Here is a 17,366-nt window from a genome sequence, read left to right as displayed (position 1 = left end):
CTCCACGCATCCTCGGCTCCGCCCCTCCGGGTTCCCGACGTGACCCCGTCAGCCCCGCCCATCCGCAAGGCCCCGCCCCATGGGAGGCCCCGCCCACCCACGGGAGGCCCCGCCCACCCACGGGAGTAGTCTCCCGCAGGGTCCTTCACTGCCCTCTCCGGTAGAAAAACAACATACACCCAGCCTGCACCGCCCCTAGTGGGACGTAGCGCATGCGCCCTGAGAACGCCCGGATTTCCTGTCCACACTCTTCGTTTCCGACAGGATACTACCGACCAATGAGGTGGGTACGGAGGTGGGCCCTAGTACTCCAGGCTCCTCCTCCACGGGTGCGTGCAGACACGGGGAAAGGGCCGCGTGACGCCTGGGCGGCCCTGCGGAGGCCCATGGCTACTTCCAGGGCGCTCACCACTTTCCGTCTTCCGCCGTTGCCCACGATCCGAGAAATCATTAAGTTGTTCAGACTGCAAGCGGTGAAGCAGCTCTCCCAGAATTTTCTGCTGGACTTGAGGCTGACAGGTGGATAGCTTAACAGAGTCTTCCCGGCATCTCCGGGGGCGTGGGTCGCGCGCGGACCCTGCGGGCGGGCGTCCAGTGGTCAGGCACAGCTGCACAACCCGCCCTTAGTCTCGTCCTTCCTCCGCTTTGTACGGAAGACTCCGCGCCCAGCAGGCGTGGGGAACGCGTTGTGCGCTCACGGAATCCCGCGCTCGTGCGTTTGCAGGGCTCGTGCGGGTGGCGGTGCAGACGCCCAGCAGACCCGAGGGCAGGAGGGGGCGCGTGTTGGGGAAGGCGATTGTGGACGGTCGAAATTCCATGTGTTACCACTGAAATGGGGTTGCACGTGCTGGCTAGGTTTACTTTCCGCGCAGTTTAAAGTTACCCGAACTTAGATTAGTGCAGGGATTGTATCAATAACTTGTCGAAAGGGAGTGTCACTCGTAGACGTCAGTATTGAGACGTTTACATTCATTAGCATCTAAGACGTCCTCGTGGGCGCAAGTAGTCATTCGGTAAATGCACATCGAATAGCTTTGTGCTGCGGTTGGAGCTGCAAAGTCACAGTGAACAAGGCAAAGTCTGCCCCCAGGAGCTTACAGTTTAGTAAGTTTACGGAATCCCGCTCCTACACAGTAAAAATCACCAGTTTGAAGAGCACAGTTTGATGAGTTTTGCAAATGTATACATTCATTTAACCACTACCACCATTTCTTAGTGAGGTTCCCTTCTAAAAGACGAGGTTGCAAGAGTAAGATGTATTTATTACAAATGTGTCACTGTTAGAGCACTTACCATTTTTGAGGTTTTCATATTCCTATTTGGCTTCTCTTAAAAGCTAAAAGTATATCACACCCTAAAAGTTCATTTTTCAGTTCAATGAAATACCGTCCATAAAGCAGGACTAAGATGCTTCATTTTTCTTAGACTTGCTTGGAGCTTTTATTCTGCCAGTAGCAATATGATTTTGGGTAAAATAGCTTAACTCTGCTTCGGTTTATTTTATTTTATTATTTATTTTTAGAAAGAGGGAAAGAGAGTAAGAAAGAAAGGGAGAAATATCAATGTCTGGTTGCCTCTCATACACCACCCCCCACTGGAGGACCAGGCCCCCAATCCAGACGTGTCTTGACTGGGGAATCAAACCCTTTGGTTTGCAGGCCAGCACTCAGTCCATGGAGCCACCCCAGCCAGGGCTGCTTCGGTGTTTTTTTTTTTTCTAATTTGTTACTTGGAGGAACACCCTACAACAAGAGTTCAAAACATTACCCACCTCTAAAGTTCTTTGCTTCTGGTACTAAGCAGAAGCAGCTTTTTTGCCATTCATTAGCCACATTCTAGGTATAAAGCATCAATTTCAGGACTGAAAATACAGATCTACATTTAAAAAAAAAATCCTTCATGTGTATTTTCTTTTTTTTTAAAGAGCTTATTTAGTTTTAGAGAGGAAGGTAAGGAGAGAGAGGGAGAGAAACATCAATGTGTGGTTGCCACTCACGTGCCCCCTGCTGGGGACCTGGCCTGCAACCCAGGCATGTGCCCTGACTGGGAACTGAACCTCGACCCTTTGGTTCACAAGCCCACGCTCAATCCACTGAGCTACACCAGCCAGGCCTGTATTTTCTCATTGAGCCTTTATTCCCCCTCAGGAGTAAGTTCTAGAATCTGGATACTAAACTCTCTTCCACAGGAACCAAAAGGAAGGGAAATGAAGGTACTTGACCAAGGTGAGAAGCTCAGGTGGGCGCAGAGCAAGGCTGAAACCCAAGCTCGGTGAATGGGCAGTGCCTCCTGGATGGCATGTGTCCTTGAGTGTGCCTGAACTGTTCCAGGGCGGAGCCACTGACCTGCCTATGATCGTAGCTCTCTGCTTTCCAAAAGGAGAATATTAAATTTACTCCCTAATGCCTGTGCTTAATGCATCAGAGGCGTTGGTCTGTATCAGCTGTAGAATTTACACCCGAGCTGGAGCCCCTTCTGGTCCGCTTGCCATCTAGATGACCTTGCCCAAGTAAAACAGTCAAGGCAGAGGCAAAGTTCAGAGAAGTTACTGGGATAGTGCGTTGGAAGGATTTGTTCTGAGAAAGCAGTTAAAGCACCTGTGGCAAACAGGTGGTCGGGGGATGTGGCTTCCCTCCCTGCACCCTTCATAGACAAAGCTATTTTTGAAATGTTGAGAGGCAGTTTTTCCTTGAAGTCCACAAAGGTAGGTTCTCAGTAACAAGAAAAATGGGGCTCCACAGTGTCAGTGAACACTGCCAAAAAGTGCTGCTATGTTTTCAGTGGCTGAATTCCTGCTCCTCAAGGACGCCCAGTTTGGATTTTAATCTCTCAGTCAGTAGACCAGCCCACTGTATGGGTTTTTCAGGAGTGATGACTGGTTGCATGAATCCTCATTAATCTGCTTTTCCATGCCTTCTTAAGGTCTCCTAACTTAGAAAGAAGTTGATTAATTTAAAAAAATAAGAATTTCTCCATATCAACCTGCATGTTTGCAAAGCTCAAAAACCTCCACTGCTAAATTTAACTTTTAACTGAGAACCACCAAGAATCCAAATTTCTGCAAGTCTTATGATCTAGGACCTTGTTGCCGTTGCCATATTGACGAGCAACCAGATGTCTAGAGGTCAAGATGGAGACTGCCAGCACTTGTTGCTTCTGGACTTCTTAAACAGCAACATTGAAGATTCTGAACGTGAAACTGGTCCTGTTCATTAAAAATTTCGATGTTTAGTAACTGTTGAGAAGTGGTGTGCTTACCCAGGCCATTCTTCATAGGGATGGATTGGTTTGGGGGAGGAACAGTAAATACAATATTGGCTAAATTTAAGTTAAAGAAATCTGTCATGATAATCCTATTTTTGCTAAAGAACTGGTACTTCCCCACAGCGGTGAGGTAGGCTGATGAATGGCCACTATGTGTTGTTTAGGCTGAGAGTTAAGTAATTGGATTAATACTGTGGGTAAAGGATTAGTTGATTGAGTAATGGCTGATAAGAATTTGTATTGATTACACTTTTAATTCCATACACAAAATTTGCCAAGATAATCAAGATACCCTTCTTTTCTCCAGATAAAATTGTAAGGAAAGCTGGCAACCTGACAAATGCTTATGTGTATGAAGTGGGCCCCGGCCCCGGGGGAATCACAAGATCCATTCTCAATGCCAGTGTCGCTGAACTTCTGGTGGTCGAAAAGGACAGTCGCTTCATTCCCGGATTACAGGTGAGATACTTGAAGTGGCTTTCCAAAAGCCCAATTTCGATCTTTAGGCCATGACTCCTAAACCCCTCGGAATCCAAGGATTACTTACATAGGGCGCAGCTCCCCAGGCCCCATTCCAGGGATTTTGATTCATCGTCTGGAGCGGGCTCGAGAGCTGTGTTTCCAACAAGCATCCCCACGTGGTCTGTTGACCCGGATCGAATAAACCTGCTTTGGTCATTTATGCCGAAACACACTGACTGTTTAGTGTCACCTTCCAAAAAAAACTCCAATACCCGTGCACGTCACGGCCCATTCCTCAAACGGGAGTGCAAACACATAGTGGTAATAATGACTCAGCATGACTTCTGAGAACTTCACTTACGTTCTGAAAATCATTTCTACACGCAAAAGGTGGGGAAGGCAGGCATTGGCTTACCTGAGAAACTATTTGCTAAGCTTAGGCATTTGTATAAGAGGATTTTTTAACTGAAAGAATGCAGTGATACTATACGAATGGATTCAAGAGGAGGTGTGAGTGAACTGATATGTGCGACTTTAAAACAGTAGGTGCTGTTGTTGTAAGAGAAATGTTTAAAGGAACTGGGCACGGTTCAGCTAGAGGAGGGAAGCCCTGAAGGAGGGAATCCAGAGCCGCCTATCAAAGGGTGGCGGGGAGAGAATAAACTTGCTTTGCTCTTCTCGAAAGAATCAGAACAAATAGGAGGGAAGCGAGGGAGGCAGATTGGGGTTTAAAATAAGAAGGGATGTATATTTTTAAAACATTAGCAGATAGAGCAGCAGGGATCTTGCAATGGGAATTCTTCACTGGGGGCACTTTGTGGCCAAAGGGCCTTTACGTCCAATAGAATTGTCAAATTACCTGCATCACTATTGTTACACAAGAGGACCGACTGGTTTAAAATGAGTACATTCTAATATTTACTTATGTGTATATTGATGGGAAAATGTTTACTTTCTGCCAGAACAGTTTGAGAATATTTGTGTGAAAATTTCTGTGCATGCATCTGATTTTTTTAAAAGAAACCTAGTGATTTTTTTCTTTTCGCTATAATCAGTTTTCATGCCTTAAGAAATTATATGATTTACTTTTATTTAATTTTGCCAGTCTCTAGTGACAGAATTGTTTTCAGATTTATACATTTATTTTGGAATAGTATATGGTACATATTCTGTGATCAACTGTGGAATTTAACATTGATTTTTGCTTTGAACTGCTTTCTTATTTTAAGAACTGTATCTCAGTTGGAGGTGAAAGTAGGTGATATTATTTTTGGTGAGGTCATGAGATGGTATAAATAAACTGAATAACACTACTTAATTCCCTTCAGGTTTAATCATTTAGCCCTTTCTGGACATAGAGAATACCCATCTGATTTTTTTTTTGTTCTTGAAAAGACTTCTTTACCCTCAATCTCACCTTCTGTTATATGCAGTTCTTCCTCATTAGGCAGGGAGGTGAATCACATTTCTGTTCATTGTCATTTTAATGTACATATTCTCCTCTCTGATCTCAGCTGCAGATCATGGAAGACAGAGTAGTTGAAAGACAGATGCACCTTATCTCAACCGCCCTCCTCCCAATCCCTACAGTTCTAATCTGACTTATTTTGTTTGTCGCATTAGATTTATCGTCCTCTGACACTATCTCCGTGTTCTTATATCTCCCTTGTCCCTTGCTGGATTTCTGCCATCTGTAAGAGTGCCATGCACATAGCAGGTGCTCACTAATGCCTCAAATGGGAATAACAAGGCTGACTGTCTATGTAGCTCTCTGATTAACTGACTAATTGTGTCACTTAATAATGAAAGTGAATGTTACACAGCATAGATTATCAAAAAGTTTTGTGCTCTTCTAAATATTAGGAGGTTAATTTCAAGCTAAATTACTCTGTAGGAAATATATATTTGACTTATCTGTTTTGGTAGAAGAAGCAAAATTTTTAGTGCCTTGTATGCAGGAAAGGAATTTGCCTTAAAGAGAAATGTTAGGTACTAAAATAGCAAATAGACTTCTTTTCCCTGTAAAGAATGTTTCAATATGTAAAACCACTTTCTTTTAGAGGTACTAAATTAATCATAAAACTGAGTAAAGGCAGAAAGAGAGTGATCTATTTTACGGATTCCATTTTAGTGATTTCTAAGCTAATAGAATTACTTTTTAAAGAAACTGTAATAATTTATAAAATGTCTTCTAGCTGAAAGTATGTCATTTGTAGCTTAATTCAATTCTGATAATGTGATCAGGAGGCAGCTTAGAGGAAAGGACAATAGTGATCATATAGGTTTCACTCTCAGCATGTTGCAAAGTAAGAAAATGCGTCTAATACGTGAAAGCATAGAGTACAGTTTTGTGGTAAAGAACTCGGACCTAAGGGTCAGACTGTGTGCTAGTCGTGTGACCTTGGGTGGGTGGCTTTCTCTCTCTGTCCACCCCCTTGCTCATAAGATTGTATGAGGATTAAATGAATACCTCCTACTTAGTAAGCACTTAATGCAATGTTTGGTATCATTAATCAAATTATTAACCCATGCGTGTGCACCTCTGTTAGTTACGGGTTGGTCAGGAGACTGCTCATCTGGAAAGAGGTATAGGAGAAAAGTAATGCTATTTCTTTGAAGCGCTAGAAAATCCCCACTACCGTGGAAGCGTTGGGGCTTAGAATGTCTGTGTTTTCTTCCAGATGTTTAGTCTATAGGTTGATTCTTTTAAAATAAATAAATAATGTGACTCATAGATACAGAGAACAGATTGGTCGTTGCCGGGGGTGGGGTAAAATTGTCCAAGAGGTACCAATTTGCAGTTATAAAATAAGTCAGCCCTGGAATGTGATGTACAGCGTGGCAACTGTGGTTAATAATACACAGTACTGTATATAGTGTATTACTAACTTGACAGCTGCTAAGAGGGCGAATCTTAGAAGTTCTCATCACAAGAAAAATATCTGCAACTGTGTGGTGATGTTAACTAGACTTATCGTAGTGATCATTTCTCAATGTATAGGTGGTACTGGCAGACCTTGGAGATATCGTGGGTTGGGTTCCAGACCACCGTGATAAAACCAGTATGTAATAGATTTGTGATCTTTTTGCTGGTGGAGGGTTTTGCCTTCAATTTGTAAAACAAACAAAAGGATGCAACATTTATGAAGCACCATAAAATGAGGTATGCAGGTATATTGAATGTTGTATTCCTGAAATAAATATAATGTTATATATGTCATTTATATCTCAGTTTTTAAAAGGTTGAAATGATTTTCAAGATCACTGGTGATATTCCTTCCTCTGAAATCTATTTTATCTGATATTAATATTGCCACTCCAGCATTCTTTTGATTAGTGTTAGCCTGGTACATACTTTCCATCGTTTTTGCCTATTTGTGTTTTTATACTTAAAATGGGTTTCTCATAGGCACCTTATAGTTGCATCTTGCTTTTTCCCACTAATTGACCATCTCTGCCGTATGCATTAGTTTTCTGTTGCTGCTGTAACAAATAACCACAAATTCAGTAGCTTAAGATGACACAAATTTCTTTTCTTACAGTTTTGGGGGTCAGAGCGCCTGAAACCAAGGTCAACGGGGCTTCATTCCTTGTGGAGCCTTCAGGAGAGAATTTGTCTCTTGGCCTTTTTCAGCCCCTAGAGGCCACCTGCATTCATTAGCTCCTGCACCCGTTGCCTCCCCACCTGCCACTATTGATCTGCTCTTCTGCCTCTCTCTCATAAGGACCCTCGTGATGATGCAGCCCACCTGGACGATCTAGGAGGCTACCGCCCCTCCCAGGATCTTAACTCACGTGGCACAGTCCCTTTTATATGGAAGGGAACGTGGTCCCGGGCCCTGGGGGTTAGCGTGTGGACATCTCTGTGGAGCTAGCACTCAGCCGCTGCAGCTTATTACCTGTAACTCTTCGTTCTGTCACCTCAGTGGTTTGTCTAGGGTGTGCAGTGCACGTCCTCACGTGTCCCGGTCCCTCTGCAAGTCTCACACCCCTTCAGTGGTAGCATAAAAACTTCCCAGTAGTCTGCTTGCTTCTCCCCCTGCCAGGCCTTCGTGCTCGTGGACATACTTCCGCACATGGTATAAATTTCACAGGACAGTGTGTTCTGTTTGCAGAGTCAATTCTGTGTTAAAGAGATTTAAATAGGCAGAAATTCTTAAGCATTTATTCATATGGTTACCATTTTGGGTGTTCCTTACCCGCATTTCCACCCAGTATCATTTTTGGACTTTCTTTAGCGTTTCGTGCAGCACTAACCTGTTGGCAGCGGATCTTTCAGCACGTGTGTGTCTGAAAGCACTTTACGTGGCCTTCCTTTTCTGAAAAACCTGCTGGCCGTGTTCTCTCGGTACTCTGAAGATGTTGTCCACTATCTTCTTGTGTTGTTTCTGACAAGAAATACGTCATCTTTATCTTTGCTCCTCTGTCTCTGTTCTCTGGCTGCCTTTAAATTTTCTCTTTATCACCGGCTTTGAGCCGTTTCATCGTGATGTGTCCGGGTGACGTTTCCTTCATGTTTCTTGTCCGTGGGGTTCACTGCGCATCTTGGATTTGCAGGTTTTCCTCCGCTCCCTGTTGTCCAGTGTCTGAATATTGTCGTCTCAACTACTTTGTCCATTTTTTGTGTGGGGCAGAAGAGTATGTCTGGCCCCTGACAGCCTGTCTTGGCCAGAGTAAGAAGTTCTAGGATTCTTTTTAACCTTTAAGTCATTTACTTATTTTGTGGAATTTTGTAGATAGTAAGCTGTTGGTTATTGCTAGTATTGCCTCTGGGTTTTTAGAACAGGTAAACGGAGTGATTGTCTCTGCTTGATAGGCAAAGTGGAGAGTTCTCAGGATGGAGGATCAAATAGGCTAGTATTCAGATCTCAGATATGCCTCTAGCCTTGTGACCTTGAGCTTATCGTTGAAACTCTTTTAGTGTCAGCTTTCTCCTCTGAGAATACTGGTTATCTTTTGTGGTTATTGCAAGGATAGACAGAAGTTTATGTAAAGAGCCTGGTGGTGCCAATAGCCAATCTGTGGTTGCTTTTATAATTATTCCCCTTCCTGTCATCTTATAAAGGGACATGAAAAGTACGTTAGACATCCTAGCAAAAGGAGCTGTTTTTAATCAGAGATAATATTTTGAAATTCGCTTACCTCTAGCAAACTTTAAAAAAGGAAGATTGCTTACTTTCTGTTATAACATGATTATATCGTATTTTACGCATGTAACTTACTTGATACAGCTATAACCATAGTTAATCATAACATAGACAAACTCAACAAGTAAGCAAAAAATAGCTTACATACAGTCATTTCCTAGCCCTGGCTGGGGAGCTGAGTTGGTTAGAGCATCATCCCAGTATGCCGAGGTTGCGGGTTTGATCCCCTGTCGGGACACATACACGAATTAACCAAAGAATGCATAAGGAAGTAGGCAACAAAATTGATTTCTCTCTCTCCCTCTCCTGTCTCTCTCTCTCTCCTTCCCTCCCTCTTGCCCTCCTCCCTCTCGCCCTCCTCCCTCTCTCCCCCTCCCTCCTTCCTTTCCCCCTCCTCCCTCTCTCTAAAATCAATAAAAAAAATTTTCAAGTGATTTCCTAGGCCACCTCAAATTAAAAGTATAGAGATCAGTGCTAGAAGCAGACCCATTGAAAATAGCAAGAGGCATTACAAAGAAAAAGCTATAAAAACAAAATACCAAAACTGGAAGAAAAAGCACAGTAGTAAGGGTCATAACCACTGAGGCCATTACTCCACAGGCAGAGATGGAAACGTCATCAAGGAAAGGGTGAAACTGGGTTCATTGCACTTGGCTTTAAGGAGGGAATTGTGCAGTAAAGTGTAGAAGGATTTCCATGTATGTCTTTTTAAGAAATGTTAACACTTAAAGGAGTAAACATGGTTGAATGGAAAACTCACTAAATCAGACATCTAATTCCTTCCTGAGGCTGAGTAAATGTGTTTCTACTGTACGTGTTCTGGTCCTGTTTAAGAAGCAAAGCAAGCTCCCTTTTGGAAATCGTGCAGTAATCTATACCTGAGAAAAGTCTATTGTAACGTCTTGAATTCCTTCTGAAAAAGTAGCATTAGTCTTTTCTATGTATTCTGTGTAAGAATAAAAATTTTTATTTTCCGCCTGCCATGTTCCCTGTCACAGATATTTTTTGTTCTCATGTGGTTTGCCTAAGAGTTGTGCCCCGCCCTTACGTCAGCAGTGGTTGCGCTCCTGCTGCGTCGGGACCAAGGGGGCGCTGCTGAGCCGCGTGATCAGTGCTTGCCCCCCGGCGGGGGGGGGGCTGCCACGAGCACCTCCCCATGAGGAGGTGGCCTGAGCTACACAGGATGGGTGTTTGATACAGATTTCTGCTCTCACGGACTTTATAATTGTGTGTACGTTCCAAGAATTGCATAAATTCTTTCATCATCTACTTAGATCACCAACACACTACCTAAGGTCCTAGGTGGACCCTAGTTACTTGCCCCCATAGAACAGTTGTACACTAGCACCTTGACTTGTTAGAGAGAGAGATTTTTAATGACCACGTGAAGAATACCTCTGCCTTTGTTTTCTTCTGTAGAGCTGTTCCCCAGTATGTTGTGACCTGTGCCCTTTACAAAACCTAACAGCAGGGGGGGAAAACACTTTCTCTCTTGGATATTTGGTGTGATTTCTTCCAATAAGAGTAAGAATTTTATAATTCAGTACATCGGTCATGAGCGCTAACATCTCTAGGGCGATTAGCTCCCAAGATTTACATACACATATGTGCTGCTGTTCACGGTTTGGCTGTTTCTTACAGCCTTACTTCATGTGTGCCTTTACACTACGCTTACTTTTACTTACTTCGCATTTTAGAAGAATGTAGGATTGAAAACTAAAATAAAAATGATAGAACAGCCCTGCTGATGTGGCTCAGTGGATTGAGGACAAGCCTACCAACCAAAGAGTCGCAGGTTCAATTCCCAGTCAGGGCACACGCCTGGGTTGCAGGCTCGGTCCCTGGTGGGGGTGGGGGCGCGTGGAAATTGACCACACATTGATATTTTTCTCCCCCTCTTTCTCCTTCCCTTCTCCTCCCTCTGAAAATGAATAAATAAAATCTTTAAAAATATGCTGGAACAGTTTAAGCGTGTCCATAGTCGTACTCCTTTGGCTGTGCACGAGTGCCTGCATTCATAGCCTCTGTGCCTTCACGCACGTTAGGAGGTAATACCCCTAGGGCTTTGAAGTGCAATGCACCAGTGTTATTCTTGAAGGGCCATAATAGTGACCTTTCCCAGTCCTCTGTCACCCCCAGGTATTATAGTGATAAAAACATTTTTCTCTATAAGTGGTTAGTTAGAAAGCATGTGTCGTTGCTGAGTATCGTTGGGTGTTTACATGGCTATTATCTGTAATCATACTGTCATTTTGGCGCGGGGGGCACCTTTTCCCCCATAGTTGCTCCAGACCCTTCCCACGCAGCCCTGAGCACCTCCTGCCTGGGGAGTGGGGAGGTGGAAGATCAGACTAAGAAGTGGTCATGGGAGAGGCAGACCTTTTAAAGCATGGGAGGGTTTGGCTTGTCATTGATCTTAAGCCTGAAGGGGAATCCAAAATATATATAATACAAATGTAACTTTGAACCCAAGGAAGGAAGATAAATGTGTGTTGTGTCAGTTTTCTTGTATACAGCCGTGTACATCAGTGTGGAAAATTTGAACATTTCAAATGTGGCCGAGTTACCAGGGCACGTAAATTAATGCCAGAGAGCTCAGTTTACATTGTTTTGTTCTGGTCTTAATTACTAATTACTTAATTACTTTCTATATATTGACATTGTGAAACATGGGCTTTTAGTTCTGCCTCTTTGTTTTTGGTATGCTAATTTGTTTTGTTCTAATTATGTGAAGCATAATTATAGAAAAATTCTAATGTTCTTCATTGATGGTAAATGCTCTCGTTAAATACACAGTTTTTATGTAGTGAGCGCCTGTCCCATGGAGAGCTATCTCCTCTTTATTTACAGTGTATTGCAGTTGTTGTGTTTTCTAAGATTTATTGTCTGGAACTCATCAAATTAAGTTCTAACAAATTATGGTAATTTAAAATAATCCATAAGTACTGTAATACCAGAGGTATGCAGTTATTTTTGCTGAACTACCATGGCTAAACTAAATATATCAACCTAGATGATTCCCAAATTTAAATGTTCAGCATCTTACCATTGTAGGCAATTCAGCTCTGTATTTCTGAAACATTACTTACTCGTACAATGCTGCCTGAATTATCAGTGAAATAAGTCTTTGTAAGTTAACTGACCTTACAAATTTGAGGAACCCAGAATCTCACAGGCTAAGTGAGGAAGTTTCCAGCTTCACAAAAAACAGAATGCCCTCTGGTCGTGCACTTATCAAATGTGTAAGAAGCACCCGCCCTATACCGTTGTAACTTCAGGGGACATGAAGGTAGGTAAGGAACAGGTGCTGCCCTGAAGGAACACACAGCGTCGTCGCGAAGGGAACCTGTAGACCCATCAGTGTGATACAGTGCGTTGCAAGTGCTACAAAGAAGCACGTGCAAGGCTCAGTGTTGACCCCAAGGCCGGCGTAATCTACAAACCGGCCCCTCCTGTCTTCTCTCTGGCTTGGGTGATTGTTCTTTCATCCTTCCTGCCAGTTGCCTGGGTTAGGCGAGAAGAGAGGAGAGAAATTAGCCTGGATTCAGCTAGAGAAGCAAGACCGAGGGGTGCTGAGCTCCCTGAGCTGAGACTTAATATGGAAGATGGTCACCTCTTCCTCTGTAATCTACTTTAGTGATGTTTGTTCTCACTGATTATAGTCACTCCTGTATTTTAAACTTTATAAGCTCAGGGGCTGCACCGGTTTTAGTTACCAAGGACTTCAAGAATCAAGTTTTGTGTTGGATACAGGGGCACTTAACACGATACAGATTTACAGCTGGCGTAGCTCTGAGGCTTCTCCAGCCAGGTGCCCGCACTGTAGTGCTGTGAGAGCGTTCCCAAGGTGTGCTGAGGCAGTGGGTGGGGCGAAGGAGGAAAGGTAATAAAGGAGAGGGTGCTTCACGTCACTGCTCCCCACCCCACTTTCTTTTCCTGTTTCACTCAGAAAGGTTGAAGGAAGGGGAAGGGAAGCACATGATTAGGAGGTAGAAACCGGCAGGGGCGTGATGCGTGGGTCACCGGCCAGCAGTGATCACGGGACGCTGCGGATGGCTCGTCGAAAACACGCGAGAAAAAACATGCACAGAGACAGACCAGTTTCTGTGGAGAAGTAGGGATGAGATGACCACCCCCCTCTAGTGGGGAGTACGCCGATTTACCGTCCAAACCTGCTTTTACTGGGCTCGTTTTGCATAATAATTCAGGTAAAGCACATTACTCATTAGGGGAAGTAAGAAACCATAGATAGCAAGGAAGTCTGAGGGCCTACTTTGAGTCAGGGTCAAAGAGCTGTAAGACTTTGGGGAACAAACTAACTTCCTCCTTGGACCCTTCTCATTCAACTGAGAGCATTCTAAACAAAGAAGGTTTCACAGTAATTTACATATTCTTTCTTAGGCCTGATCACCTGGGGAACCCGCCCTTTTCAGCACAGAGCTGTACCACCCTGTCATTGTTTCAGGCTCAAGTGGAGCAAGGGAACTAAGGCAGCCAAGAGATAAGGAGATTTTCTCACAGACGATGAGAACTCAGACAATGTCAAAGCCTAGGCGCAAGGGTCCATCACCCCCTTTTGCTGTAGCCCCCAAAGTCCTTTCTTGGGGGCCTCCCATGTGATCGTGCCTGTCTTAGGTCGTTCCCCCCTTGGGGAATCTTACCCGTCTTTGGCTAACCGACCAAGCTTCGGGGTTCAGTTATGAATGAAGCAGCAGAAGCAGCGCTCCTGCCAGGGAGATAAGCTTTTGTCTCCTTGCTGGCTTACAGGTCAAAGGATGTTCCCTTAGCCTTAGCCTAGGTGGGGGTTACAGCTTCTGATACCAGGCAGGGTGGTTCCCAACAGGGGCGACACTATTAAAACATGCAGGATAATTCATTCGGTTGAAAGTGCCTGTGGATCAAGAAGTATTGGGATTGGGGATGCCGCGGTCTGGGAGTGCCTCCGGGTGCCCCTGCAGCTCGGCCAGGCTCAGCACCTTCCTCCCTGGCGTGGCTGTCCCCACAGATGAAGTTACAGATCTCAGTGACAGAGGGAACCTTGTGTGTATATTCAGGCTATAAAGATTTAGTTGAATTAACCTCGTCTTTCATGTGATGTACTCCTAATTCTCAGTATTGCATTATGATGTCTAGTCTCTAATTTAAAAACTTAGAGCTGGGAGTTGAGTTTTTGCTACATCCACTCAGAAATACAAGTCATTGTGAGGGTCAAAATTATGTTACTATATCATTGGTGAAATTATAAGCTGTTTTTATGCTGTTGTCTGTTACCGTCCCATCACTGATGTGGCAGAAGGAAGCCCCCAGCGTAGTCTGTTGCAGTGGGTACCGTTCACTGTTGGTTCATTAACGGTCTCTCGTAGTCTCTGCCCTTTCAGATTTAATAGTGCACAGATTTGAAGTAAAAGAAATTAGTTTCAGTATTTGGCAAAGTGCATGAGCTCACGTTCTTGATCTTTCTGTAAACCAGATGCTTTCTGATGCAGCCCCCGGAAAACTGAGAATTGTCCATGGAGATGTGTTGACGTTTAAGGTAGAAAGGGCTTTTCCAGAAAGTCTTAAAAGACAGTGGGAGGATGGTAAGTGACTTTGGTTCGGTTTTCTTATTTTTTTTGTAATTATTTATATTAGAAATATTTATATGTTATATTTATTATAAATGCTATATATTTATATTCAAAATTAGCTAAGCAGAATAGTTAATATGCATTGTAATCTTATTCTGCTTTTCCACTTTCTTCCAAAATATAAAATCTAATTACTTTTTCTTAATTCTATAATTTATTCGTCTTATTTTTCAAATGCTCTGGGTTGTGTTCAGATAAACTTGTCATTTTTAAGATTCCACACAAGGATGGGGTGAACTATAAGGTGTTACTTTTTCCAAATGGTAAACAACAAAAAGAGGGGGTTTTAGTAAACCAAGCCCCATCCAAACCTTTCTTTTGTTTCCATTGTCTCGCACACTCGGCAAGGCCTCTGCATTCACGGGCGGGCCGTGTGCACGGAGAGCCCCTGGGCTCCAGCCCTGTGGAACGCAGAGAAAGGCAGCTGGGATTTTTGCCTACAGACCCCTCGGGACAAGCGCAGGAGCGATTCGGGTGCACCCCATCCAGTACTACTGTGTGTCCAGTTCCCTGATACCAGGCCCTCCTGTTGTCCACTGACGTCACTGTCAGCTTTCTCTTAACTCTTCTTTGCTGGTGGTTATTTTTTTGCCCACCTCTCACATGGTGTCTCTGAGATGTTTTTTCTTCGTGGGCATCTTCTTTTCTGCGGCAGAGTTGCCTGGATTGCTCCTCTCCTGTGGTCTCGCCTTCACCTGCACACCGCAGACACTGAGCACTGCACACCTAGGGGAAGGCAACATCCCTTCCCTGGGCCCTGGGCCCTGGCCCCCGGCCGGTTCATCCGGGTGCCACCAGGCACTTGGACCTCCTCGAGTCCGAAGCAAATCATCTTTTTCCTCAGAGCAGATCTGTTGCATATTTTTTCCTAAGCCAAAAATCTGAGGACTTTCACTGACTGAATACTAATTACCACATTTTTCAGACTGTAAGATGCACCTAGGTTTTAGAGGAGGAAAATAGGAAAAAGAATTTCAAAGCAAAAATGTGGAAAAATATTTAATAACGTAAATAACATAGTCCCCGGCCCCTTCCTCCCCTCCGACTTGAGCCCGGTAAGCTACGTTCAGACTATAAGATGCACCCCCCCCCACCCCCCGCCATTTCCTCCCAAATTTAGGGAGAGTGTGTCCTATAGTCTGAAAACACAGTAGGTAGAATTTTTTCCTTAACTCAGAGCCCATCATGACAAAACATTGCTTTTGAAGGATAAAGAAAATACTCAGCCATAGTTTTTTCATATATTTTTATTGGATGCTATTAATATTTAGTTTGACTTTACTCTTCAGTAAAATTGTATTGAAAATATATTGATGAAACCATTTCAAGCTGTTTTTTCCTCCTGCCAACAGACCCTCCAAATGTACATATTATTGGGAATCTGCCATTTAGTGTATCAACTCCACTGATAATCAAGTGGCTTAAAAATGTTTCCCAGAAAGACGGACCTTTTGCTTATGGCAGAACCCAGATGACACTGACTTTTCAACAGGAAGTGGCAGAGGTAAGTGTTCATTTTTCCCAGCCACTCTATCACGTGATCAAGTCCCAAAACAAAATAGCACTGCATTTTCATCGCGGACTCTGTTTTCCGAAGTGACTACTCCAGTGCACACACAGAAATGCCAGCCACAGCTCAGACACAGGTGAGAGGTGGTGACGGTGACAGAGGTGGCTGCTGTCAGCTCTCCGTGCTGAGCACGAGTGATGTGCTGCCCACTACGGAGGCCGAGTAGTAAACACAGGACAAGTGGCCACAGCGCAGTTAGAGAAAGATGGGACCCGTGTGACATTGCGATGCGTTATGCGCAAAGATGGGCACATGGCATGCTGCCCTTGCTGTGTTGAACTCAGAGGGGCAGCAGCTCAAGAGTGTTACAGTCAGTGGGGAGCTGAGGAAGGGAAGGGGGTTGGTGTCTCCTTACTGAGAGAGACTTTCACTTACTCCCCACCCAGCTAGGCCTGCGGGCCCACGGCAGTTGTGTTCCCAGTTCACTCCTGGGAAAGGGTAGGTGAGGGGATCTGCAGGCTGTAAGTGTTTCTTAAATTTTTTTGTTATGGCATACAAGTACAATAGAGGAGATAATGTATATACGAGGTCTGTCCAGAAGGTATCCGGCCATGTACTACGAACACTAGGCACATTTATTGAAGAAGATACAAGAAACATTGTACACAGGACAGTGACCTCAGTCCCCTAAAAGTAGGCATCTCACACAGTTCTCCCAGTCGCCAGCAGCTGCCCCATCATATTTTCCTGAATCTCATCGATGGTCTGAAATCTCGTTTCTTTCAGAAGTGATTTTAGTTTTGAGTAAAACCAGAAGCCGCAGGGTGCCAAGTCTGGGCTGTGATGGGGCTGAGTCACCTGGGTGATTTGATGTTTTGCCAAAAAACTCTGCAGGAGACCTGATGCATGAGTGGACATGTTGTTGTGATGAAGCTGCCAGTCACCAGTAGCCCATAGCTGTGGCCTTCTGAATCATCCAAATGGTTTCCACATAGGAATGTTCAAGCATAATGCAAAATATGATTCAGATTCATTGCTCTGCCCGCTCAGTCATTTGAATGTAATGCCCACATGGTACATACGTTCACTCAGTGACACCTACCACCCCCACCTGACTAGTGCAGTGAAGTTGTCATTGTTCACACATGCACATTCCAGTCCGCTGTGCTTGCCTGCCAGGTTACGTTGATGTACAAACTGTTCTTACTATATTAACAATGGCTAGACTTTTTCCGGACAGACCTCGTATATATGGTTTAACAAAAAGAACAGCTGAATCTCCACCACCCGAGTCAACTTAATTAAATTGCCAACATCTTCGACACTCTCTTGGACGCCTCATTTAGGTTATATCTC

General features: G+C 44.1%; 1 protein-coding gene across 2 annotated transcripts in view; it reads left to right on the top strand.

Moving 5' to 3' along the window:
- Positions 1-330: 330 nt before the first annotated feature.
- The window catches only part of TFB1M (transcription factor B1, mitochondrial), a 57,053-nt gene continuing 40,017 nt past the window's right edge, over positions 331-17,366 (top strand). For both annotated transcript variants that reach the window (XM_045842994.1, XM_045842993.1), the window contains exons 1-4: positions 331-519; positions 3,572-3,723; positions 14,344-14,452; positions 15,853-16,004. In XM_045842994.1, the coding sequence (XP_045698950.1) occupies positions 387-519; positions 3,572-3,723; positions 14,344-14,452; positions 15,853-16,004 (546 nt within the window). In that variant the 5' untranslated portion in view covers positions 331-386. The remainder of the gene's footprint in view (positions 520-3,571; positions 3,724-14,343; positions 14,453-15,852; positions 16,005-17,366) is intronic.

This window comes from Phyllostomus hastatus, unplaced genomic scaffold, assembly GCF_019186645.2.
Source record: "Phyllostomus hastatus isolate PE091 unplaced genomic scaffold, TTU_PhHast_1.1 phas_contig_40, whole genome shotgun sequence".
Lineage (NCBI taxonomy): Eukaryota > Metazoa > Chordata > Mammalia > Chiroptera > Phyllostomidae > Phyllostomus > Phyllostomus hastatus.
This window is presented reverse-complemented; position numbering and strand designations above follow the sequence as displayed.